Below are 27,078 nucleotides of genomic sequence, written 5' to 3'. Positions count from 1 at the left end.
CTCCTTTGAGAACACACACAGAGTCAGTCTCGAGGAGAAAAGACTGCACAGAAAGGACTGTGCCTTGGCAGTCCCCTCACAGGAGATTTTCTGCTGTGCCTTTTGAAGCCGCGCTGTCTGTCCCGCATTGGCCTTATCAGCCATCAGTGCACTTGCAGCAAGTGTGGGGAGAGCCCTTCTGACATCTTTGTTTGCGAAGCAAAAACATGATGATATTTGTATTTATTTAATAATTTTTTCTTTTTATTAATACTGTTTCATTAAGGCTGTGTAGTTTAGTTTCCAACCCATAAGTTTCTCTCCTTTCTTCTCTCTCCTTTATTTATCTGGGAAGGGAGGGGGATTAGTAGAGAGCATCTGTTATTTGGTTTAATTGCTGGGCCAGCATTAAACTGTGACAGGCATTCAGTGCCATGTCCTGGCAATCACAGTGGTAGTGTATCAAGGGTTGGACTTCCCCAATGTGGCAAATGCTTGACTAGTGATGGGAAATAGAATCATAGAATCATAGAATTAGCCGGGTTGGAAGGGACCTCAGAGATCATCTAGTCCAACCCTTGACCTACCGGAGCAGTTGCTAGACCATGGCACTGAGTGCCACATCCAGTCTTTTTTTAAATGTCTCCAGGGACGGAGAATCTACCACCTCTCCGGGCAGTCCATTCCATAGCCTAATCACCCTCTCCGTGAAGAAATTCTTTCTAGTATCTAACCTAAACCTCCCCTGGCACAACTTAAGACTGTGTCCTCTTGTCTTGTTGAAGGTCGTCTGTGAAAAGAGTCCAGTTCCCACCTCGCTACAGCCTCCTTTCAGGTAGTTGTAGACAGCAATGAAAAGTCTGTTGATGGATGGCTCCCATTCTGGCTCCCTCTGCCCTCCAGTAGCCCTCAGGGACGCGTGGGCTACCAAAGAACATGGCAGTCCTGTCACAGAGCGCTGAGATGATTGAAACTTTAAACGCCAAGGACTGGGAACTGTTAGCAACCAAGATCACCCCCGAAAAAAGAACCCCTTTGGGGCCGGGTTGCTGTTACCAACGCGGAAGCTTATCCTCCAGAGAGCCAACTCTCGAGTTACCTTCGAGCTCCGGCGCGATACTGAGGGCGCTAGGAGGTGGGGCCGGGCCGGGAGAGGAGGGGGAAGGCACTGCGGCGGGGCAGGGCCGGGGCGGGAGCAGGCGAGGGAAGGCACTCTCTCTGGCGAGGCAGGGCCGGGCCGAGCGCTGGGGGAGAAGGCGTGGTCGGGCCTGTGTCAGCAGCTCCCCCGCCGCCTGAGGGGCGCGGAGGAGGGAGCGGCTGTTGGGGGTGGAGGGCAGCTGCGCGGTCAGCTTCTCCGAACTGCTGGCGGCCCTGAGGGAAAAGCGGCCAGCGGAGCGACGTGGAGCGAAGCGAGCAGCGGGAGTGCTGTGCCGGCGGTGCCAGGTGACCGCGGTGCGTACCCGCGCCAGGAGCCGGATCAGAGGGGCGGCTGCTGGCGGCCGGCCGGTGGTGCACAGGGGGAGGGGAGCAAAGAGCCGCGGGGCGGGGAACGCTGCTGTTCCCGCCCTCTCGATGCTGTGCGGTAGAGGGGCGCCGGGGCTGGCCGCCGGCGCGGGTGGAGATGCCACTCGGCTCTCACTCGCTTCTAGCGCTCCCTGGCAGGGGCCGACCACAGCTAGACAAGAGCGCCGCTGTGGAGGGCGAAGCTCCGGGATCCTCGGCCCCGCCACTGTCCTGCGTGTGTGAACGGCTTCTCTAAAGCGGCGGGTGTGTCCGCTGCTCGCCGCACCTCTCGACCCTGCGCGCCGGGGAGTCCTTGGTGGCCGTTCGAGTTGCGTGGCCATCCCTGGGGGTGGTGGGAGGTGCGGAGGTCGCACCGTGGCCTTTGCGAGGGGCTCTCGCGTGGCCCCTGCTGCGGGGCGGCTGCGATCCTCCGAGTGCGGCGGCGGCGGCGGTGCCAGGTGGGCGGTAGGTCCCGCGGCGAAGGATCAGGATTTGGAGGGGAAGGAGGGAGAGAGGGATGGCGGGATGGCGGCGGGTTTGGGGCCCCGCGGAGGTGTGCAGGAGGGATGAAGTACCGGGCCCGCGTCTGTACGCTCCCCGTGCGGGGTGGCGGTCCGGAGCCACGGAGTGAGGCGCCGCGGAGTGAGGGAGGAGAGGAAGAAAGGCTGCAGAAAGCTTGTTGGTGCGGTGTTGGTTTTTCTCCTAGACTTAGGGGCTTTATGAGGCTGAATTGGGCTTTCGGCAACTGCAAGCACACGCGTGGGGGGTTGAGTCTGACGGCGCCGAGGGCCTCGTTTTGCTTACGCAGGGCAAACAAAGCAACACCCCTGAAGTTCTTAACAGAGGAAACCTTTTGACTTACTAATGTTTTTGGAGGAACAGAAACGAAGTAGAAATCTGTTGGCTGTTGATGAGAAATAGCGTGGGTTTCATTGGCTTTTTATCTCCTAGCAATCGACACCTCCGCAGACCGCAGGATAATCTCTCATATTCTAGATTGTGTCATTCTCCTTAAATTGCATGTTTAAAACAACAAAGGCAGTGACTTCATAGGGAACCGCCAGGAGCTGCTCAGTACCCCTCCTATTTATTGGAGAAACATTTGGGAACCGGTTTGGTTTTTGTAGGTGGGATCAGAAGTAAAAGTAGGACATGAAAACTGTGAGGTTGGTTGCAAGTAATCAGTGTCTAGCCATCTTATTTAGGTGTGACTTTTGGAGAAAGGAATACGAAAGTCTTTGTGTGTGGAACTAGCTGGGGCAGTAACCGTGATCAGTTCATGAAGCCTTTTCAGTGGGAAGAGAAAATGTTTTATGAAACTGTACAATGAAAGTGGGTCAGAATACCAGACTTTATCCTGGGGCCTGAACTGCATGGGAGAAAGCTGTCTTGGATACATATGTTCTTGGGTGTCTTGACTCCCAGGTCATTTGTTTGGTCAATTTTCTAGTGGAGTGGTGACATTTATAATACTTGAAGTAATGACTCCAAAGCAGGACGGCGTTCTGTGTTCAAATTATGCATCAAGTCTCTGATTGATACTCTGCTTTTTCAAGTTTGTCCTTGCATGACCATAAATATGTTTTAAAGACATTTCTGAAAGAGTTATAATCAACCAGAATATAGATATGAAAGCACTTAAACTTAAATTGTTTGGTGTTGTTATGATGGCTTAACTTAAAAGGGGGAAAAAAAAAAAAAGTCTTCATTCTGAGACTTTTGTTAGGAAGAGTTGGAGCCTGTGGGAGCCAGAGACTTGAGTGGATGGAAGAGCATGCATTAAACAAGGAAGTGTCTGTGGGTGGAATGTTAAGGGATAAATGAGTGCACAACACATATTATAACCAGACTAACAGGAGTCTTTGGAGAGGATGGGATTCAGCAGTCTATTCACAGATTCATAGGCCTTTGAAAGTAAGAACGGGCTGTGATATGGATGCATGGTTAATACGCACTGTAATCGGTCATCTTGAACCTCTGGTAACTTGTGTGTAGCATCCTCATGTTTGAATGCCTCAAAGGGAAGTGAAGAAGCCTAGGAAAGGGGGGATTCCTGCAGTTACCAAGGCAGAAATGTTGCATTTTGTGTGTTCCAGTTGGAAGAAAGGTGGTATGTTTCTTTGCTTTTTTTCCTTTATGATGGGATTTTTTTCAGCCATTTGGTTCTTAAAAAATAACTGAAGGACTGCAAGTTGAAATACAGTCCTTAATCTGTTTACTTTTTAAAGAGCACAGCAAAGCAGATATTTTCACTTACATGTGGAAACTATTTGGCACATAGCTACTTTCCTACCAACCAAATGCAGGTATGAACAATAATAATTAGCAGCACAATGTATCTTCAAAGTGGCTTCACATCTTCATCAGCAAACCTTAGTATCATGCTGTTACTGCAAGAGAAGTAAGCAATTAGATAAAACAAGACTAGGCAGACTCTTAAATGGAGTTTATTGTTGGAGGGACATTCAGGTGGACAAAGCTCTTCTTTATCACTGAAGTCAGTAAACATTGCTGTACATTAAATGACTTCAAACATTTTTATGTTGAAATTCCTGAAGTATGGCCCAGAGGGCCGGGTTAATATAGGCATTCTCTTGCTTGAAGTCTTTCAGAGTTAAGGCGATCTTACACTCACATCCCTCTTGAGTTTGTTCTGGAGCACCTGTCAAGACTTAGCAACTTGAAGAACAGCCAGGTCAGCTCTTGAAAGGGAATGTTTTTCTTTGGAAGAGCTTTTTAGTTTACCCATGCAACAAGCCTGCAAGCCTAGAACCTTCAGTACATTGATGGTATTGGTAAAACTCAGTGATTTTGCCAGGAGTCTGTTAAGGCTAACAACAGAGTTGGTTAGTAGTCTGATGCTTGGTTACTTTTTATTTGTTATTGTTGTTGGTTTTTTTTTATCTGCTTACAGGAAAAAATGGCTGGAATTTTACAGTTTTCAACTAAGCTAGGCAGTAAGACACAAAGTCTGAAAAGCAAGTTTTGGATTGGTGTCTTGTGGTCCAGAAAATATTTGTAACCAGTTGTCCTAAGCTGCTGCCTACCATGGGACAAATGTGGATAGAAAGCTATGAATACCAGAGTAAGTTAATGTTGTATGTCGCCAGTAAACTTAATGAAATCTGTGCATCTATAAAGAAGGGTGGAACCTCTGAAAGAAGTGTTTCCCAGCCCCACCTCCTCCTGAAGTGTAGAGAAGGAAGCTGATCTTTACAAATGGGAAGGGCAGAAGACGACTCTTTGGTGCCGTCTTTATTTTGTCCAGGCTTCTTTTTCTCCACTGCCAGTTAAAAACCTGGTGAGCAACTAGGCATATCCTTTGTGTATCATTATCTATTAAAATGCTTTCATAAAAGACCACGAACTGAGTAGGCTGCCTTGGGACAGTGATATGCCTTCTGAATTTCAAGTCCAATTGCCAGGATAGAGATCTGCTCCACTTAGCTTATGAAACTCAGTAGGAAGAATAACAGAGGTGAGAAGGCTTTGTTCTCATGGTTTCATCTGTTGTTCTTTATCTCTTTTGTGTTAATTTAATATTCAAGACCTAGCATTACAACTGGTGATACTTACAGGGAACATTAGTTTTTGTAGGATGTTGTGTGCTATTAAGCATTTGTAGATGATAGGTTAATGTCAGATTTAGGACTAGGTGTTGTGTCAGCTCATTGTTTGTGTTTCAGTCTGCTGTTAAAATAGACAAGATGGAGTGCTTGGAAAAGGGGGACGTTTTATGCCTCATTTTTTAGCTAAAAGTAAAGCACAGGGTGAAGAACTGGCTGACCTAAAAACAATGAAATTTTAGGTGGGCAAGTTTGGAATTGGACTGAAACATCTTCATGAACTTATCTGATGCTGTCAAAACACCACTTTTTTCAGTAGACTGATATGAAAAGAGTTTCAGTTTCTGTGTGCTTCTGCTTTGTCAGAAGAAGGACATGGTTTTCCAGGGTGCTTTCCAACTCTAGATAAAGAATTTTTATTTTTGATTTTTTTTTTTCATTTTGAAAGTTACCTTAGTAAAGAATATTTGTCTGTATATGTAGGAGAGATAGGAAGGAACATCCCACAGAGCTTGCTGAAATATTTGAAAGTCTGGTTTACTAAGAAAAAAAAATTTTCAGCTAAATGGCTACTTGTGTGACTTGTCTTGAAGGCAGAATGTGCTTTTCATCATAATGCTGCACTCTTAGTGGATAAATTAGTGGAAATACCTGGTTCTCCTGTGTTTCATATTCCAGTATCACAACAAAAAGTTTTTTGACTACCCCTATATATATGTAGGTATACGTATGGAGGTGCATCTGATGTTCTTTAGTAGCCGTATGGCAATGTTCTTCCTTGTAGGTATCAACATCTTATTATATGTAGGAATCTTGAGACCACTGCTGTGTGCTGCATAAAACTGAAGGTACTACTTCATTGCAATACCATAGTTATGATGTTGTATTAGAAGTAGTTGCATTCTCTGTTGACCACGGTGCTATTTCAGAATCAACACTGAAAGGCATAGAGATGTTAATGTAAATACTATTTACAGTAAAGTTGCATGTGTAGAGATATGTTTTGTTGAGTCTCCTGTCCTGTTCTGTAGTCTGTCTTTATTTTTATTCATGCAATAGGTAGTGTTTTATTCAGGTAGTGGGCAGGCTCTCAAAACCTGTTAAAGAAAAAACCCAAGGAACTTGAGAGTGGAAGTTTTTCTAAGTTGTTAGTGAGTACAGACAGAACATGGCTTATCTCATTATCTTCACGGTTAGTAGACACTTTCATTTGCAGCTCCCTGTTTGTGTAGGGGAATTGGTTCCCAGTGATTAATTTTATGTTTCAGATGAAGGTTTTCACCTTAAGATTAATTTCTTTAGTATCTCAATAGTGTGTGTACATTGGCTACTATATTTTCAGTTTTGTTTTGTTTTTTTTTTATAGACTTGAGTGGTTACAAGTAGGGCATTAACCCCAATAAACCTGTGACACTGATGGTTCTGGGACTTTCTTAGGGTCACCAGAGATAAGTAATGGTACTTGACTCTTAAAGCCATGTCTGCTGCACAGCAGGTATTCAGAGATTGTGTAGAACATTGCTGTTCAGATATTAACTACACTGTTTCAAACCTATAAGCAACTTTATTTGCTTTATGCCTGTTCCAGCTTCCAGGATGGACCTGTTGATCTTTTCTGATAACTGCTTCTTAATATTGTAATTTTAAAAGATAAAATACACTAAGAAGGGGACAAAATTAGAGTTTGAAACTTTAACATGAACTATTAAAAACAGTTGTGATGAAAGATTAGAACTTGCATGGTGTGCCTTAAGTAGTAAAGGGGTGACAAAAGAAAGTGTGGAGTGCTTAGATTTTTATCCATGTGATATGTAGATATACATCATACAATTTTTCTAACTAGTTTGATCATCTAAGTATCGACTGCAAAAAACATTTTAAAAAATTACTGATTCTTCGTCTCTTGTCACAATTCATCAGGTGCAGCAGTATATTATTACTGGTTTTACCCATTTCTCTCTGTGTAATTTAGTATTTCAGCCAAGAGAAAAGTTAGAGAAGGGAAGGAGTGGAGGTTTTGCCTTTTGGAATATTTACTGAAAAATGAGTAAGTGGAAAATTCCTTATAGTGCTAAGAACTGGGGTCCATGAAATAATAGGTTGCTTTTCCTAAGTCAGTGCAAAGCTGTTTTTGCCTTCAGTGAATTAGCTTGGATGTTTGAATCCCAGGCGAGTTAAGTGTCCATCGAGTGAGACAAGTGCTACTTTTATTCTTTACTTTTTAGTGTCAGTGAGTAACAGCATTTGTGTTACTTTGAGAGACATTTCTGTAGTATATTTTGCTGACTGGACAACTGTGTAATTAGGTTTATTCAGAATTATCCCTCCAGCAGCCTAATTAAAGACTATCTGTAACCTCTTTAAATGGTGTGTTTCAACAGGTGTTACATACTGTTTTCTCCTTCAGAGATTTTGTTAGGGTATTTCTTTCAAGTGCCTTAGTACGTTCTAACTATTTTTCAATGATTAAGTGGCATTTTTTGTTTGGTCTTCTGAAGCCAGTTTGCTTTCATTTTCTGAAAGTCCCAAATTGGACTACACATTCATTTGACTCACAGGCAATAAGGTAGTCCTGCCTATATGCATGTATTAATCAGAGACTGATTTCTCAATAAGAGTTCTGCACTTTTCAGTAGAGTATTTATCATCTCAGATATTTAGGAGGCAAGAGATTCTGTCCAGCTGTTGTAGGCTCTTTCAGGTGTCTTTCAGAGGTCTTTTATATCTTGGTCATCCTTTCTCTGTTGTTAGACTGCTGTCCTGCACTTGAATGAATTTCCTCATCATCATTCGGAAGAGACCTTCAGAAATACTTGAAGAAAAAGTCAGCTTACTGATTGGTGTTAGAAATCTATACATGAAGTAGCAGCAAAAAAATGGTAACACATCTAAAGAATCCACTGAAATATATATTAAAAAATTAATTGCAATCTAGGGTAAATTAGAGTTTTAATTATATTATTCCATTGTAGTAACTGATTTCTGTGCATGCTTATGTTTGGCATCTGAACTGATGATACACTCTGAGGAGCAACAAGAATCTCCTTGCTAACTTCACTGGAAATTTGAGCAGGATAATAGAATACAAATGCTGTTGATATCCTTATTGATCTGTAGCATTATAATAGACTATATAGTATATATCTATCTATATGTTTGTAAATGAAGAAAGTTTTCTCTCACAGGAATAGCAGTTGAGGAAGAGAAATGGTTTGTAGCCAAAAGTTTGTCAAAAATTTTTTATCTGGAATATACCTATACAGTATGTGGGAGACTTTGACCTAGAATGCTTAGCTTGTGGAAACAGTGCTAGAAAAACAATATTTTTGGCAGTGCATGCAGTTTGAAAAAGAAAGGTGGGGAAAAGAAGGAAAAGGGAAAAAAAGGGGGGGGGGGGGGAGGGCTGCTGGGCTGGGGCACCATCAAGATATGGCTGGGGCACCTTCAGTTGTCTTCAGTCCAAATTTATGGGCCTTAGCAGAATGTGCCTATCATCTCATTTGCTGGTGGATGGTGGTGGCTTCTGGGACCTGAAGTTTCTCCATGATAAAGGTTTTCAGACCTTCAAACTTGCAAATACTTTTGAGTCTCCCAGCTTAGTTGTCATGTTTAAGGCCTTCAAGGGTTAATAATTATCTGATGTGTGGTGTGGGTTTTTCATTTGTTTGTTTTCTTGGGTTTTGTGGGTTTTTTTGTTTATTGGGTGGGGTTGTGGGTTTTTTTGGGTTTTTGTTTGGTTTGGTTTGGTTTTTTTTTGAGAACTGTTGGTCCTCATCCCTTCTTATTTGTAACATTGTTTGAACTCAAAAAATCAGAAATTATCCTAGGAAGTCCCACTGTAACAATCAATTTCATAAGGATTGCAAGAAATAAGCACTGTAAGTTTTTGAGGAAAGCCCAAGACATTAGGCTTGTATTTCCTGAATGGTTGCTTCTGATGCTGTTTATCTGGTGGACACAAATGCTTAGCAAAACAAGCTAATTCCCAAGGACCTTACATTTTTAACAGTTTAATTTTTAAGTGGGCCTTGTCATTGCAGTTTCTTGGATGATGTTAATAAAGAATGTAAAGATAACCTGATTAAAAGGTTTGCTAGCTGGCAGTGATGCAAGTTTGTCTCATCAGCTGTATAGATTGTTTTATTGAGTGGCTTTGCAGTTAGGTTATCACGTGTCCTAATCAGCCTGGAGCTTGAAGTGCATGGGCTAATGTGTAGAACTGAATTACTGAAATAGCTCTGCAAGGCTACTTTGTGTCAAATTAAAATGTCCATGCTCCTGATGGTTATTACAAGACTGAATCATAGAATCATAGAATTAGCCGGGTTGGAAGGGACCTCAGAGATCATCTAGTCCAACCCTTGACCCACCGGAGCAGTTGCTAGACCATGGCACTGAGTGCCACATCCAGTCTTTTTTTAAATGTCTCCAGGGATGGAGTGATAGCCTGAAAAAAATTTTTTTTCTTGTTCTTTTTCAGTAGTTTTTTTTTACCAGCAATGTTTGCTTATATCTATTGGCTAACAATTCCATGAAGAAAAGTTTTATCCTTTTTCCTTTGTCTCCCCAGTGTGATTCTATCCTCTGTGAACTGGAGTAATACCATATAGAAAGGAAGAATATCTTAAGCCTACCTTTTGTTTGTTGTTTTATCATAAAACACTAAGAAAAACCCTAAAACGGTTTTAATTACAATTTTTTAATTTCATTTGCATGTGTTGTCTTCAGAATAGGAAGTATTTTGTATGCTTGGAGATTGTTTGGATTTGTCAGGTACTGTGCTAGTAGTGCACAAAGCAAAGGTTTGTGGGAGAAAACATTTTCTGTTCTTTCCTTTACCTGCATACATTTACTATTGAGTGGCTGGTAAAATTTAGGTGACCTGGAGGCATTGTGGGGCCCTTCAGGACCCTTAGCATGTTTTTGTACAATGAAACCTGGAATATGGGCTCCTGTCTTCACAGCAAATGACAGAAAATGCTCTGCATAATTAAAGCATTGTTACTGGAAAAAAATGTCACATGGAGTAAATATGTTCAAAAAGGGATTAGAAAAAATCAAGAGATCAGTGCTGGCTGCTGGATTTGACTGTGCAGCAGGGAAGGGTGATGGATGAGTCTCCTGATCCAGCATGGTAGCTGTATTGAACATTGCACAGGCTTTTGAATACCAAAAGAAACAAGAAGCTCCTCCAAACTGAAAACCTCTTTAACCTTTTTTAACATGAAAGGTAAGTAAGAACTCTGTGATCTGTCTTTGAAGCTTGTATGTGTCCACGTGGCTTGTTATTCAGAAAAGAATCCTAGAACTCAGAGGAATCCAAGCACTGGGAGCTAATACATGTGCAGCAGAGTCTGCATAACAGCATCATGTTTATTGCAGTTGGATCATTGCTCTGGATTAGGATCATCAGCAGTGGCCATGGGAGGGCCTGAAAGGTGGGAGAAGTTTCCACCCATCTGGAGAAACGTAAAGAAGTTGAGGTTTCTGGTTCAAGCTGCAGTTCCTTGCTTGTTTTTTCATTCTTTCTGTCATGGAATCCTTGACCCCTTAACAAGGGGTTAAATGTTGGATAGTTCAAGTAATCAAGGGAGTTAATTTTCTTGAGTAAAAAAAATTGCTCATGGAGAGAGGACAGAAAGACACCTTGTTGATGTCAGTTTCTGTTTTAGTATCAGTTGTGAAGGAGGAAAGTGAAAATATACTACTTGATGAAATAATAAAACATACAAGTATCTCATATATTGACTATATATAATATCTACTATACTACTATATTTAAATGGTATTATGTGAAAAGCACAAAAAAACAGCTTGTAGAGACAAATAATTTTGTTTTTTTCACAGATGGTAAACATTAACTTAAGAACTGAAGGTATTCTGCAATGTTAAAAGACTTCTTTGGGTTTTGCTCGCCTTAACATCAGATTTTTGTTCTCTGTTGACACTGTGTGTGCTGTTCTGCTGTGTCTGCTCTTTGGCCTTGCATGCTGAAATAAGCACAGAACAGTCAGAGTTTTTCAGTCCAGATCCTTTAGTTTTGTGGTAGTGTTAGACACTGGATTTTATGTCTTTCAGTGCTGAATATTAAAGAACTGAGTAGAATCAGCAAATTGCATTTAATGTGGTATGTGGACATCTCCCTGGTGCTTATACAATACAGAATATAATTTAAAACACTAGAGAAAATATTTTTTACATTAACTGAACTCTTCAATATATGCAATAATTCTCAGTGAATCATTATGTCCCACCCATATTCCAAAATTTTGATTTTAGAATATTTAAGAACTGTAGATGACAGAATTTAACATTCCACTGTAATACAAGCTGCTGGTTGGGAAGTCTGATGATGGTGCATAATCTGTTTGTTCTGCTTCCCCCCTCTGTGGTTTTAGAAAAGTGTAAAAGAAAGACTTACTTGTCTAGACTTTAAGAATTTATATATTTTTTTTTTTTTTTTACGCAGACAACATGACTTTCAAGTTTTATGATGTATTTTCAATGATAGGCTATAAATTCCAGTTTAGAAAAAAACACAACCTACAAATAACACAATACAACTGTTTTGTGAAGAAGTAATATGCATCTAATAAGAGTGACTGATTTTTATAGTGGCTTTGGTACCCCAAAGTATACTGTTTTGAAGGCGTTTTCAAAGAATTTGTGGAATGCTTGATTTTTATTTTTTTTTTTTCTGCATTGCAAAAGCTATAATTGGTGACCAGCAGGGTCTTTGATAGTGAGGGATTGTGTGTGACTTCTGAATAGGGAAAGTCTGTATTTTCGTTTTCTTCTTTCCCCCTATCTTTCATTTGGAGAAAGTGTTGGGTTTTTTATTATTGCATGTTTGTTGGTGTAAAATAAGGGGTAGTGTCTTACAGCCATTCTTACGTAAGTATGATTATTGTTGAAGATTACTGAGAAGCTGGAGAGGACACTCATCAGCATCTTAAAATGGAAAGGCTAAGTTAGTGGCAGCTGCCTTCACTTAGTTTTCTTCTCAAAATCAAAGTTTTAATTTGTTAATCTGAACTGCTTAAAATGCAGCCTGTAAATGGTTCTCTGCATTTATTTCCCCTTAAATGACTGGGGAAATAGTCAGCTTCTAGGTAACTGGATAGAAAGTGTCTGGTAATGTAAAGCAAATAATGGAAATACTAGATTATTTTATGAAAGAGACCTTTTCTTCTCTCACTGATTAGTAATGATCCATGGAATGCCTTAGGTTTGCCAGCAAGCTTTGGCATCTGTAATGATTTTTAATTTTCTTATTTTTTAATGTGGAAGTTTCTGATGCCCCTGACTGCTGCTTTGTCTGTAAGCTGTGTGTTTCTTTCTTGGCTAAAACAGTAGATGTATATGTTCAGGCAAACATGCTTTCTTTCTATACTTGTCTCTCTACTGTCTGTTAAGTCTTTTTTCCTACTTCTGTGCCAAATATTATAATAATAAAATCATCCACAGAATATAATCTGTGGATTATTTCTTCTACTGGAGACAGAGAAGATAATACGTTTTCCTGTCTTTGAGATTTAAATCTCGAGTTTATAAAATTTCATTCCTTCCTCTTGTTGTTTTATTTTCTTCCTTGCCTCCTTTCATTAATATAAAATTGTGTATTTCTGTTAGTGGTGAACCCTAGATGCTTCTCACTTGTTTATTTAGTTCTACTCTTTCTCAGATATGTATATGCAGCTTGAGGTAAACCAATACAGCTGGTCCAGTCTGATAAAACATCATTTAAATTCAGTATATTAGAAGTAAATCTCACAGGAAAGCTTGCATGATAGTAAGACAGCTTGTCTCAAAATTTGAAACTACTTTAGAATGTTTTATCAACAGTTTGAAAGTTTTGAAATCTGTTTCAGAACAACTGCTCAAGTTGAAAAGCTTCAGCCGTTTTTCCTAAAAGCAAAAGTTTATTAGAGATTAGCTTAAGTGTAAGTATATATTTAAGTATAAAAAGTTAAGGTTCTATAACAAAATGGCAAATAATTTTTTTTTTTGTAATACACCCATTTTTTAAATTTGCAAGTCTAAAATTGAAACCTAGTGTTTAAGACTTGAAGAAAAGTTGGTCTGTTGGGACAGTGCTAGCAATGTATGGAAAGGATCAAAGTTGGTATTTTGTATACAGAGCATACAGTGTAAGACTTGAGCTCTTTTACTCTATGAGTACAATATGAGGGATGAATTGTTTTTTTTCCTTGGTGTGGTGTTTATTTTAGGTGGTTGTAGTTGTTTTTTGGGGGGTTTTTTGGGTTTCCATGCAATACAAGTTACAGGATTAAGCTTCTGTACCTGCAGTTATCAAAATGCTTGAGAAGGCAGCAAAATTTGATGCATTCTTTAGCTGGTCTAAGTCCTTGTGGTCCAACTGCATCAATAAAAGATTTAAGTGCTGTTATATTATCCTTCTATTCTCCTTTCACTTAATCCCTCACTAGGGCAATGAGTTAAAAGGTTAATGCAACCTTCTGCATTGTTCCATTCCAATATAGCAAATATCATTTGTTCATGGGCATGATCTTTGTATGTCCTCTGCCTGACTAGCTCTCTATTATTGTTCAGAGGAATGCTCTTAAAAGAAAAGAAAGATGATGCTGTGACTTGCTTGTTTCTCATCATGGGTTCTCGGCCCACAGACCAAAACTTTCTCCTATTTTGTCCTTATGCAGCCAGGGGTGTGTAATATGGCTCTTTGTCCTGTAACTTTACTAATATGAATGTATTTACTATCCAGACAAAGCAAAACTTCCCAGAATTCTGGTTTTTGGCAACAGCGGGCTTGGCATTTTGTCATGGGAGGAGGTGCTGCTATCTTGTTTTTCCTGTTTTCTTGACAATGCCATCTTCTGAAGTAGCTTGTTCTGTCCTGTAATTTCCCCAAATACTGAAATGTTATGGAGCTCAGGTATGATCAGATGGGATCTTTGTCCATTCTGGTATGTGAAGCTAAATCAAATATATTACAGCATGGACTATCCCTCTATCTTTACTGTAGATCAGGCAGCCTGTTTTGTGTGGCAGGTCTAGTTAAGAGTTGTATAAATCACCCTAGCAGATTTTTCATATTGCTCTCAAATGCTACTAAGGCTTAGGCTCTTTGGGTGAGGGTCCTTTTTACACTCTGAATCCCATTCCTTGGGATACTCTACGTACAGAAACCAAAAGCATGGTAAGAAATTGAAGCTGTGCAACAATAACAGGTAGATTAATTGTGGAAGAGAAATGATGTGGTATGTTTTCCCATCTAAAAGAAAAAAAGGGCTAAGAATCACATCACCTTTGAGGGCAGTTAAGATGTGGAGAATATTGTAGGACTGAATAAATTATGAATTTAAGGTGAATCATAAATTGGGAGTGCTAGAAATTTGTTCAGGGGGCAGTATAATCAAATTGTCTAATAGTAGAAAGCATACTGAACCATGCAATGTATAACTAGAGGGTTTTGTGAAGTGCAGTGACCAGGGTGACAGGCAGAGGGACAAGTTAACTGGTCAGGTTCTCTTGAAACTGTGTAATTGTGGTGCAAAGCCATCTGTGCTTTATCTACTCATGTTTTGGCACAAGATTGTGATTTCTTAAACAAAGGAGTTCCAAATCTTCAGGTAGCTTTGTATACTTATTTATCTGAAGCTAAAACCTCCTAATTGCAGGATTTAAACTATGTGGAATAAGCTGCTCAGGAAGGTTCTGCCCTTCATAAAGGACTCATTTAAAAAGCAAGCATCAGTAACTATAAAAAATAATTCATATTTTGTGTTGAATCTTTCAACTGGCAGGTGTCTCTAGACATGCTGCTAAATTAGTTGTTGTTGGTTGTTCGTGGACTGTACTGCTCTCAATGCTCTATGCCGCGTCTACAAAGTTGAGTAGATAGGCAAAGTGGTCAATCTTGATACATGTTATCAATTGCAGGAAGGATCTGCTATGGGTGGCTGGATAAAGAAAAAGTGTCTTTGAAAACAGTACTTATTCAATAGCTGGAAGATGGCAGTGAGTGATGTGTTTAATAACCCTGCTAAGGATAGATTTTAACAGAACCTATACAAACTGAGGGCTTGGGAAGTACTGGAACATGGAAACTCCAGCTGCAGATGATTGAGAATTTTGGGAAATCCTGTAACTAACCAGTAGGGAATAATATCCTTCCTATGAACTTCCTTTTTTCAGGGCAACGGATCTGTTTCACAGCATGAAAGCATATACTGCGTGCTTCATGACCTCTGAGATTTTTATGTGCCTTGTGAATGGATTACTGCTTGGGAGTGTGTATGCAGAGAGCATGTTCAATTTTTGTCTTAATTTCTGTGTGCATGAGTATGGCAGGAGTGTAGAAAGAAGGGATGTGCAGTGTGAGAGGACAAACGCCTCCTTAGTTGTCATGAGTTCTGTGCTTGGGACAAGAAGGTGAGGGCAGAAGGAATTCTCTCCATGTTTGCAGATTGTGCATCTAACTCAGAGTTCCATTCTCTTCTCTATTATCCATCTAGGTTTTTTAGTTGCTTGTTTCACTGAGTATTGTTTAATATTATTATTGTCCAGTCCATACTGGTAGCTCACCTAAATTGCAGTATATTGGCAGATTGTATCCTGTTCAAGGACAACAGTAATGAATTTCCAACAGCCTCAGCATCACTTCAGGAAAAGGAAACATGTTTTATATCCCTTGAACAGCAGCTAAATGCTTTCAAAAAATGCTTTTAATGCAATTAAATAGATTAGTTTTTGTCTGTGAAGTTAGTCACTTATGGAGAGAAGAGCTTGCCAGGAAGTCTTTATGAGGACAGGTGTGTACAAAGATGATGAATGTTGTCGAAATGCTTCTCAATTGTGATTCTACCTTTTAAGACTTATTAGTGCTATGCTTGCAGTACCATGCTTGTAAAATTAAGAGCTGGTTTCTTGACAGATGGAGGTCTATTACTACAGTTGCAGCCCATCTGCTGGTATCAAATCTATTTTGACAAATGCTTACAATTAAAATCTGCCTGAGTCAAAACCTTTAATAGGTTTTATAGACTGTCTAACAAGGCTTTCAGGTAGTTGATGGTGACTTCTTGAAGTAGATCAGTGTTCTTGCCCCTTTCCAACTGACTGTTTATCCTTCAAGGTTTTTCTTATCCTGCAGCGGAAATTGAAAACAGAAGTAGGTTGTTTGGTGGATATGAATATATATATACACAGGCAAATGCACATAGACATTTTATATAGACATGGTAATAATACATGCATATGTACATAAAGATGAAGGGGGCACACACTCTCTCACATGTGTGCTCTATGAAGAGCATATGGTCTCTTGAAGGCTGATGTAAAGTTCAGAGAGTTGGGTGTATAATCTTCTCATCTCCTTAGAATCAGTCTGCCTGCATTAGAGGAGAGGGCTATGAGGCAGCAGCTTATCATTTGTTGTCTTTCTGATTGGTCTGTGGAGGAACAGTTGTTCAGTGGACAAGTCGAATCCAGCCAGCTGCCTATTTACATCCCTGGACTGTACATGTTTCCAACTGTACATGTTTCCCATCTTTCCTGGGTCTCAGTATGAGAATGAGGTATCATCAGAGACCTCTGTTTTGAAGAGGTAGTTCATACATTTCCAAATGAGAACCAACTCCCAGTGAAGTTACTGTATAAAGTTAGTCATTGATTCCTTTATTTGATACTTCTTTAGCATAAACATTTATAGAAATTTTTGCACCTAAAGGGAAAACAATGTATTCTAGACCTTCTCAATTGTTTTTTGTGGCATATAGAGTATAAATTTCATGCCTTATACTACCATGTCTGAATAGAGGAAGGAATTCATGTCTGAAATCAAAATTACTTTTTTTTTTTTCTGCTGCAGGAAAGTAAAGAAAATGCAGTGCTCTTTGAATAAGAACTAATATTTGCTACTGTGCTTGAATTAGCATTTTATTCAGTTTACAGATAAAGAGAGCAAGGTTCTCTTGTCTTATGTCTTGGTCCTAAAGATCCAGCTTTTCTTGTACATGCAGTTCTTAAAATCTGAAATGTAGGCCAGAGTTTGGTCTTGCCAGTTTTTCGTTTTTTTAAGGTATAAGTTCAGAGTTTCACAATAAGAATTAGTCATCATTTGTGTGAATAATAGCTTTACTTCCAGCAGGCAGGAGAGTTCACAGATAAAATATCTGTGGTGTCATCTTGCTGCAGACCTCTTAATGTTCTGTTCCTTATGGCATATGTCTTTCCTTTCCTTTTCCTTTTTCCTTTTTCCTTTTTCCTTTTTCCTTTTTCCTTTTTCCTTTTTCCTTTTTCCTTTTTCCTTTTTCCTTTTTCCTTTTTCCTTTTCCTTTTTCCTTTTTCCTTTTCCTTTTTCCTTTTTCCTTTTTCCTTTTTCCTTTTCCTTTTCCTTTTTCCTTTTTCCTTTTTTTTCCTTTTTCCTTTTTCCTTTTTTTTCCTTTTTCCTTTTTCCTTTTTTTTCCTTTTTCCTTTTTCCTTTTTCCTTTTTTCCTTTTTCCTTTTTCCTTTTTCCTTTTTCCTTTTTCCTTTTTCCTTTTTCCTTTTTCCTTTTTCCTTTTTTTTCCTTTCTTTTTTTCAGAAATGAACACAAAAAAATCATAACTGCCTGTCCAGGCAGCAGACTTTTTTTTTCTTGCTGCAGGTTCTCGGATCCTTTGGTTTGCCTGCATTGTAGAGCATATGCAGTCACTTGAAGAAGTATGAATTTGCAAGGAGTCTGGGAATATTACATCAAAGAATGAAGAAGTGGTTCGAGATAGGCCCTCCAGATGGATAGCATCCTGAGAACATGATTGCTTCTTCCCCCAGCTGTAGGGCTGTTTCAGAATTGTTCGTGACAGTTATCAGGAACTACAACATTGTCCACAATCATGGCTGTGGAGAATGTTATTATGTGGGAGTTTGTCCACCTTCATCAAAAATTGGACTCCCATCAGCTGTTTTTGCCAAGAGTCACAAGCAGAAAAAAATATGAGTGAGGATGTAGATCAGGTTAGTGCATTGGGTAAGAAAGCCATTGGACTCTTTCTAGCATTTCCAGGTGGGATATGTGGGGTAGGATAAACTGTCCTCTGGTCAAGTTGTGGTCAGGTACATAAGTTAAACTTCCTGCTAGCAGATTGCTTTCTTGTCTTGAATATGCAAGGGTGCTGCTTTCAAAATAAAAACATGACTTTTTTTTTTTTTTTTTTTTTTTTTGAAATAGATACATATCTCATGGAAGTATCATACATTAGATTGTTTTATCTGAGGAGAAATTGTTCTGGTACCATAGGAAAATATTTCTTCTGCTAACTTTTTTTTCCAAAATGTCTGGTAGTCAAACATGTAGGGCTGACAAAGATTTTTTTTTTTATTTTTTTTTTGCTGACATCCAACCTTTTCCTACAGAGAGGAAAGAAGTCTAAAAACCAAAAAAATGAACTCTGCAGTTCATCCACCATACCAGTAGCAAAAGACAGTTGTGGAAGGATGTGAATATATATAGGATTAAAATCTGGGTTTGATATAATGCATGGTGAGGTCAGTCTTTATACATATTATGAGTATGTTGCCTTTAACAGTGATTAACAAATATGCTACAATCCTGAATGTTGTCTTCATTACTAATGCTGATGAGTATAATAAACATTTTTCCCCAGTATTTTAACACATTAACTTAATGATGTTTCTACACTTACCTGAAAGCCAATAATTTTCTGAGGGGGGGAAAAAAAAAAAAAAAAAAAAAAAGTAATTCTTACTGACACTGACTTTCTAATGCCACATCCAAGAAATTTGGGGACTTCCTGTCCTGGCATATCATATTTAGTTTTTTACTGATCCAGTTGTGCTGCTTTCCATTTACACACTGGTTACTTCATTGTTGCAAGGAACTTTGGTATTGAGAAGATACATATATATTTATAAGGTAAGGTACCATTCTCTGTTACTGAGCCTGGAAGGATTAGTATCTAACAGAATCTGAACCCCTTCAGTACTACAGAATTTATCTTGGGTAGTGAAGTCTTTATCACTTCATTGCCATAGGATAGACCTTAATCTAAGATTTTTAAAAACCCACTCTAGGATAAGTTTATCCATTAGGGGAGTTATCTGTTGAGCAGTAATGGCTTGTGTTTTTCCCAGTTAAATCAGTAGAACCTGTAGAGTCACTGAGTTTCTCATCTGTGGCAATTTATATGTTATTGTTAAATATTTTATCATTATTCTTAAACACTGGGGACTGATTATAAAGAAAATAATCCTTGTAGTGATATGAAAAAGCAGTTATTTGGTACTGTTTTCACTACTTTCTTGTCTTGTTGCTCATCAGAGCGTCATTGTCTCACTTGTAGCCACTTGTAAAATGCCACAGGTGGCAGGAAATAGTACTTACTGTTGTAGAATAATGCTTCCTAGTGACTCCATGGTTTTTGAATCATGTGTGCTACTGTTTCTGCTCTTGTGACAGTAACTTTCATTCCCTCTTCAGCTATGCTAAAAGCTCCAAGTGAATGAGGACAGACTTCAGTCATGACCTTATTATAGTATGTGAGAATGCATAGCTCCTGCATGCAACAATGGAATAACTGCTGATCTAAAGCTGGAGATGCCATTCTAAGTTCCTCTCAGTTTAGACTGTCCTTGCTGTCTCAACAATGCATGTCACCTGCACAGACCCAGCAACCTAGTACCCCAGTATAGTTTGTGAAGTGCATTAGCATCACTGTACTCTGAAAAACAAACAGCAAGGAAGGTATCTTCATGAAGACTGCTGCATAGTCTGTAATTCATCGTAAGTGAAGTTGCATGATAGGCAATACCTCACTGCATCATGAAATTACACCGTCAATAGTAAGATGTCTTGCTTTTGATGATTTCATGTCATTAGAACAAGGGTATTATTGAGAAGTGTTAGTTTTGCCAAGCTGTTTTGCTGTCCTGAATTTTCTGCTTTTCCACTTACAAAACTTGTCTTAGTTGCAGGTCCTCTGTTCCTACTTGGCAATTAAAATGAAAGTTGCAAGGATGAAAAACACACCAAGGAGACGTGCCTCTCCGAGGTGAAGCAGATCAACAGCAAATGATGGGAGTTGCCCAAGCATCTTACACTGACAATTAAACTAAGAGAGGGATATGAGAGTAATACCCCTATTTATGTGGATTAAGCTTACTTTGTAGTCATAATTATACACTCTTCTGAATACAATTTTAATATCTGATGTGAAACATCATCTACCCGATATATAAAAGAGCATTCATGTTTTCTAGGCAACTGTAGACTTTCATGATTATTCTATAAGTTTTGGACTGGATTTACTGGTTTGACTTACTGGAAGCCCAGATAAACAAGTTTATCTGGTTCTGTTGATAGACAGAAAAACAGGGGAAGGAGTCAGCAGTAACCCTTGCTTGTTTTCCATTGCTAGTTCAGTCCAGTGCCCAAAGCTGGTTTCTTTCCACCTTCCAGGAAAGAAAGCAAGCACTTCTCAAGTAAAGCAAATATTGCTTGCCCTTGAAGGCATGACCAGTATGTTCTGGAGGCAAGAACACACAGATATGGGCTGGCACGGATCAGGACCACAGGCAGACAAATGAATGGAATCCTCCCAGGATGATGGCCATGGACAAAGGAGCAGAGGAAGGAAGGGGTCTGATCCTCATGATCACTGGAATTTACACCAAGTATGATGTGTGTGGGGTGGAATACTCCCTTTGGTCGTTTTTGGTCACCTGTCTTGTCTGCTCCTCCCTAGTGGAGGGTTGCAAGTGTGACCTCTTTACTCCTTTTCTCTTTCTGGACTCTAAGATGTTCCTCAGAACTGAGCAGTGGCCTTGGTTCTGCAGGCCATTCTCCAGCTGTGACTGTAAACATTGAGCGTTATCAGTCCTAGAAGCAGACACTGACTGAGAAACTTGATGTCAATTTCAGCAAGTGCAACTACTTAGAAGAGACTTAGCTGAAAGAAAAACTACAGGAGAGAAAACTAGTTTCTTCCTGGCCAAAACCAGGACAGTGTGTGACTAGAGAAGCTTCTCTCCACATTTCTTGGCGGCCTATTCCAATGAGATATCAAATAAGTGTGAGGTATGGCAGTCATCTTCACAGAATCACCTCAGTTGGAATAGACCTTCAAGATCAGAGAATCCAACTGTTAACCTAACACTGACAAGTCTTTAATGAAACTGTATCCCTAAGTGCTATGTCTGAGAACTCTTAAATACCTCCAGGCACAGTGGCTCTGCCACTGTCCTGGGCAGCCTCTCCCAATGTCTGATAACCCTTTCAGTGAAGAAATTCTTCCTAACATTCAGTCTAAACCTCCCCTGGTGCAACTTGAGGCCATTGCCTCTTGTCCTATCACTTGTAACTTCATTGGACAGATGGATCCCCACCTCTTCACAACCTCCTCTGAGGCAGTTGTAGAAAGCAATAAAGTCTCCCCTCAGCCTCCTTTTCTTCAGGCTAAACAACCCCACCTCCCTCAAGCACTCCTTGTAAGACACATGCTCCAAACCCTTCATCAGCTTCGTTGCCCTTCTTTGGACACATTCCAGTAGCTCAATGTCCTTTCTGTAGTGAGGGGCCCAAACTTCACACAGCACTCGAGGTGGGGCCTCCCCAGTGCCGAGTACAGGGGTAAGATCCCCCCCTGCTCCTGCTGGACACACCATTACTGCTACAACCCAGGATGTCACTGGCCCTCCTTGCCACCTGGGCACACTGCTGGCTCATGTTTAGCTGGCTGTCAGTCAGTACCCCCAGGTCCCTTTCTGCTGGGCAGCTCTCCAGCCACTCCTCCCCAGGCCTGTACCACTGCTGGGGGTTGTGGTTGAAATGCAGTACCTGACATTTTGCTTTCCTGAAACTCATGCAGTTGGCCTTGGCCCATCCATCAAACCTGTCCAGATCCCTCTGGAGATCCTCCTTACCCTCTGGAGATCCTCCTAACCCTCAGGCAGATCAACACTCCCACCCAGCTTAGTGCTGCCTAGAGATTTACTAAGGGTGCACTCTATTCCCTCATCTACATAACTGATAAAGATATTGAACAGGACTGGCACAGTACTGAGCACTAGCTCCCACCAGTTGTGACTGGTCTTAGCTTTTGGACAAAATTACTGACATAATAGTCTGTATTAATCATGTTGTTGGGACTGTAGAGTGTAGGGGTGAGGAGGTTACTGATGGTTTTGCAGGGAGGAGGCAGAACTCCCCATTTCACCCATGAGGGAGTGTATCTGTCTGCCTTGGAGGGAGTAGCTGGCAGTTGGTAGTCCTGAGGTAAACAGGCTTTTTAAAAGAAGTATTCAAGACAGGGGAGAGGCCTTTGGCTTCCATTCTTTCTTGGAACTGTGCTGTGTCTGTATGGCTTAAGGCTGAATGGTGTGGAGGGTGAGAAATTGCACTCAGAGCTTGTTGGTACAAATGATTTACACCTGAATTTACTCTCTTGTCCTGGAGCAAAAAAGAGCTGCCTCCACTTGATACAACTCCTTTCCTGTGGATATTGTATTCTCCTGTGGTCTGGGAGTAAACTTTGTCCTAGAGCAAGCAACGTGAAAGTAATGTTCATGTCTGTATTTCTCTAGTATTAACTATTTGATTTATCCACTGTCTCCATATATTGTGCTTCCTGCTGTGTGAATGTCCATTTTAGTGCCGGGACACAATGACTGAGCATCAGCATTTATTACATGAGACATCCATGCTTTTATATTTTCAACATCTGTGCAGGCATACCTGTACAATTTGGCATTGGTTATTATGAGGTGTCTATGCACTCTAACTCACAAACTGATAGGCTGGGACCACTTGATCTCAGGCAGACTAAAAGTTTCTGCTGATTTCTCTAACTTTATTACACTGTATCAAGCCAATTTCTCTGTTTTGCTCTACTAACTATGCTTCATTGTTAAAGATTCTGCTCAGCTAGCTGGGCCTCAAGGTTGAAGGTAATGCTCAGGATCAAACTGCATGCCTACATTTTAGGGTGTTCTGTGGCTATAATCTTGTGGGTACATGGAGAATCCACACATTCACAATTTCTGTGGAGTTCACACCACCTCGCCCTTACACGTGCCTCCTGATCCATGACTGCATCTGTACTTCTCACCTTGTGAAGGAAGGTGCAGAAGCAAGATGCAGTTATTTGAGCAAGCCTCCTGATGCTATTTCCAGATAAGTGCTGGTGTGGCTTCATATTAAGGTGCCACCATAATGCTCTTCCAAGGACATGAGAAGTCAACTCATCCATAGAAGGTACACCTTTCAATGTAATTTAATATTTCCATTTTTATTACAAAGAATGAAATGAGCAAGACGCAGCATGCCAGTACAACAGATCCTGCTTACCTTAAATGAAGACGAGACAGGGAGAAGGTTCATTTTAATAAAGTGGCCTGACAGGAAGCTAAGGAAGATTCCATTGAGAGCTCTGTCAGTGTATCCAGATTTCTTTGCCAGTCAGCTTGATAGCCTGAAAAACACAGCTACTCCCTGGAGCATCTTTGGAAGTTAGTAGCAAAGTACTTTGTACTGTTAGTACAAGAGAAAAGTCTTCCCATTAATTGCAGTTTTATGTTGTCATTTTAGGCCAATACTAATCAGCTTCCCTGAGATCTGTTCACCCTTTCTACTTTGTTTAGCCCTGTTTTGCTCAGTTAAAAACAGGTAAAAGTTTACTTCTAACTGCAGGAACTCATCTTTACTTTCCTGCAGCTTCATACTTTCCTTTTGTCTTCTCTTTCCTGCATTTAAGAGGTCTTCTTAGTGTGTAGTCTCGCGTTGCTAACGCCCATCTTCCTTTCTCTAAGTTCCTAGCCATAGGAGTTTAAATACTCCTTCTAAATGACAATACATTTTAATTTGGATAAATACCTTTATACAACTGTATAGCTACAGACATAACTCCAGCTACAGAGCTGAGATACGAATATAGGTAGTTCACATAGTTCACATAGTTTTCTAAAAAACCTTTGTATATTTTTTTTCTGCTACATAAATTACTTGCCACTGTCATATTTTTAGCCCCTAGGAGAAGATAAGATCTTTTAATCTGAATAATCCAGTTTGATTCTAGATGTATGTGCTGAAATTTGAGACAGTGCCAGGGGCTGGAGCACCTCTGCTACGAGGAGAGGCTGAAGGAGCTGGGGTTGTCCAACCTGAGGAAGACTCCAGGGAGACCTTATAGCTGCCTTCCCATACCTGAAGAGCACCTACAGGAAAGCTGGAGAGAGAATTTTCATGAGTGGCCAGTGATAGGAGAAGGGGAAATTGCTTTAAACTGAAAGAGAATAGGTTTAGACTAGGTACTAGTGCAAGGGTGATGAGCCGCTGGAACAGATTGTACAGAGAAGTTGTGGATGCCCCCTTCTTCAAATTGTTCAAGGCCGGGTTGGATGGGGCCTTGAGCAACCTGGTCTAGTTGAGAGTTGTCCCTGCCCATGCCAGGGAGGTTGGAGTAGATGATATCTAAGGCCTTTCAACCTGAGCCATGCTGTGATTCTATGAAATCACAAAATTGATTGGTGCAGATGATGGACCAGTGTTGTGGTTTACTTCCAGCCAGCATCTAAGCACTGCACAGCTGCTCATTCAGTCCCCCACTTGGAGATAGGGGACAGAATCAGAAAAGTAAAAGTGAGAAAACTTTTGGCTTGATAAAGACGATTTCATAGGTAAAGCAAAAATCATGCATGGAAGCAAAGTAAACTACAGTTTATTCACTACTTCCTAGTCGCAGGCTGGTGTTCAAGCATTTCCAGGAGACCAGGGCTTGAAGGTTACTTGGAAGGACAAACACTCTAACTCTAAATGTCCCCTTCTTCCTTCTTCCCCCAGGTTCGTATGCTGATCATGATGTGATACGGTATGGACTATCCCATTGGTCAGTTGTGGTCACCTGTCCCAGCTGTGTCCCCTCCCAACTTCTTGTGCACCCCCAGCCTACTTGTGAGGAGGTGTGAGATTCAGGCTTGTCTCTTTGTGAGCACTGCTCAGCAATAACACAAACACCCCAGTATGATCAACACTGTTTCCAGCACAAATCTGAAACATAGCCCCATACTAACTACTGTGAAGAAAATGAACTCTATTCCAGCCAAAACCAGCACAATCAGACACTCTGGCAGGTGCATGAGAATCTTGTGCTTACTAGAAACACATATTTTCTCTGGCTGTCCATCTGTTTATTGCAAGTGCGTATTGGTCACTAGCTTTCCATTTTGAATAGTGTCTTTATTTTTTATCTTTGGGAATACAGATTTCTTTTTTTTTTTTAATGTGGTCTAGGTTTGATTTCCTTTCTGTTGTCTTTTGATGATGACTTTTGAACATTAATTGTTGAAAATGGGGCTTAGTGTGTAGATAGAGTGGTTAAAACCAGAAACCAGCAAGCTGTGAAATAAGGAAAAACAAGCTGTCTGTAACGAAATGCAGCCAACAACATGTAATTTTTCCACAGAGTAATACAGAATTCTATCTGAAAAGGCTCTGGGTGGTACTTCAGTATGTATCTTCAAAGCCCATGTTTTTCAACTGGAAACTGAAGGGTATTCAGCCTTTCATATTGCCATTATATGGGTATGAGCCTGGTTATCTGGAAGTTAAAAAAAAACCAAAACCAACCCTGGAAGGCATGAAACTGCCTAAAGCATTGGGAAATTAAATAGAGCTACTCTGCTTGTCCTCCTTGCAAACTGTTACGTTGTTAGATTAATATCCATGAGTATGCCTCTGAGCTGATGGGGAAGTTCTGCCTAGTTTATTGGAAGGGGGGGGAAGAAACTCCAGCAGTACTGTTGGGCCATCTAAAGGTTACTGATCTTGGGATATTATGCACACTGTCTTTTCCATTTCCAGCTGCAACTTCTGAGCCTTTGAGACCTAACAAACTCATCATTGATGACTGACCATACACTTTAGGCTTTACTGCAGATTTTACTCAAAACTTTATTCTTTGGTCTTTGGAGAGAAGGAGAGAGAAAAGCAACTGCAGATGCATTTCATTCAGAAATACAAGTTGGCATGAGTGCTCCATCTGGAAATATTTAGTGTCCATAAAAGCTGAAGTAATTAAATAGGCACATGATTTGTTTGCTCCTAAGCATACTGAAATGATGAAGCTTTGACTTAGCCATAGTATTTAGGGGTACATTATTCAATTTACAAAATAGTTTTGATTTTGGTTAACTGAGTATCATAGTGTGATATGGTGCAAATGGTTTAACTCTTCGAAAAAATATTAAAGCCCAACCTCTTTTAGCTGTGGAGGGAAGTCCTGATTTGTCTTCTGGGGGTGTCATATGTAGAGTGCCTCTGTTTTCTTTGTTTTCTTAAATGCATGAAGAAGATGACCAAAGGAAATAACTATCAGTTCCACATCTGCCTTGCTTGCTTGTGTGTTTGCAGGCAGTAGTTCTTACTATTTGGTCATGGGATAATAGAAACAGCCCTGTGAAAATATATTGGAAGAAGAGCTTCCTTTCCTAACAGTAGATTGACTGACTTAAACCTGTAAAAACCATTTTAATACCTTATTTGCATTAATAAACTTGTAACTACTAATCATTCTGTCATTTTTTTTAAACAAAGCACACTCTTGCCCATAGCATGTGGCCAATGCCAGCTTGTTGAGTTTATGAATTTAGTACTGCACACTATTAATAGGGCTAATTGTCCTCTAAACCAAATTTTTATCTTCCTCATAATAGCAGGTGCTCTATGTTCTCTGTTGTCAGGGTGAATGTTTTGTAGGATTTATATTAGTTGGGTTCTGTTCACATTAAATTTTTTGTGACAGAATTGGATGTGTGTTATTTCTAACTTGAATACTAATGCAAAGAGAAAATAACTCTTACCTCTTTTTAAATCAGTCTGTCTCAATTTCCAGGTAACATGTATGTGTCGTTGGCGGAAGCTCTGGAGGTTCGGGGAGGCCCATTGCAAGAAGAGGAAATATGGGCTATTTTGAATCAAAGTGCAGAGAGCCTTCAAGAACTATTCAGAAAAGGTAAGTGTTTTGAAAGACTGATATATACAGAACTGGAAGCA

At 40.3% G+C, this 27,078-nt stretch overlaps 1 protein-coding gene across 1 annotated transcript in view; it reads left to right on the top strand.

The window, feature by feature from the left end:
• The first annotated feature begins 1,383 nt into the window (after window positions 1-1,383).
• Window positions 1,384-27,078, top strand: part of PTPN13 (protein tyrosine phosphatase non-receptor type 13) — a 133,191-nt gene continuing 107,496 nt past the window's right edge. The window contains exons 1-2 of the mRNA XM_030450537.1: window positions 1,384-1,431; window positions 26,918-27,037. Of these exons, the coding sequence (XP_030306397.1) occupies window positions 26,923-27,037 (115 nt within the window). The 5' untranslated portion in view covers window positions 1,384-1,431; window positions 26,918-26,922. The remainder of the gene's footprint in view (window positions 1,432-26,917; window positions 27,038-27,078) is intronic.

This window comes from Calypte anna, chromosome 4B (genome assembly GCF_003957555.1).
Source record: "Calypte anna isolate BGI_N300 chromosome 4B, bCalAnn1_v1.p, whole genome shotgun sequence".
Taxonomy (NCBI): domain Eukaryota; kingdom Metazoa; phylum Chordata; class Aves; order Apodiformes; family Trochilidae; genus Calypte; species Calypte anna.
The sequence above is the reverse complement of the archived record's forward strand: the minus strand, read 5'-3'. Positions and strand labels throughout refer to the sequence as shown.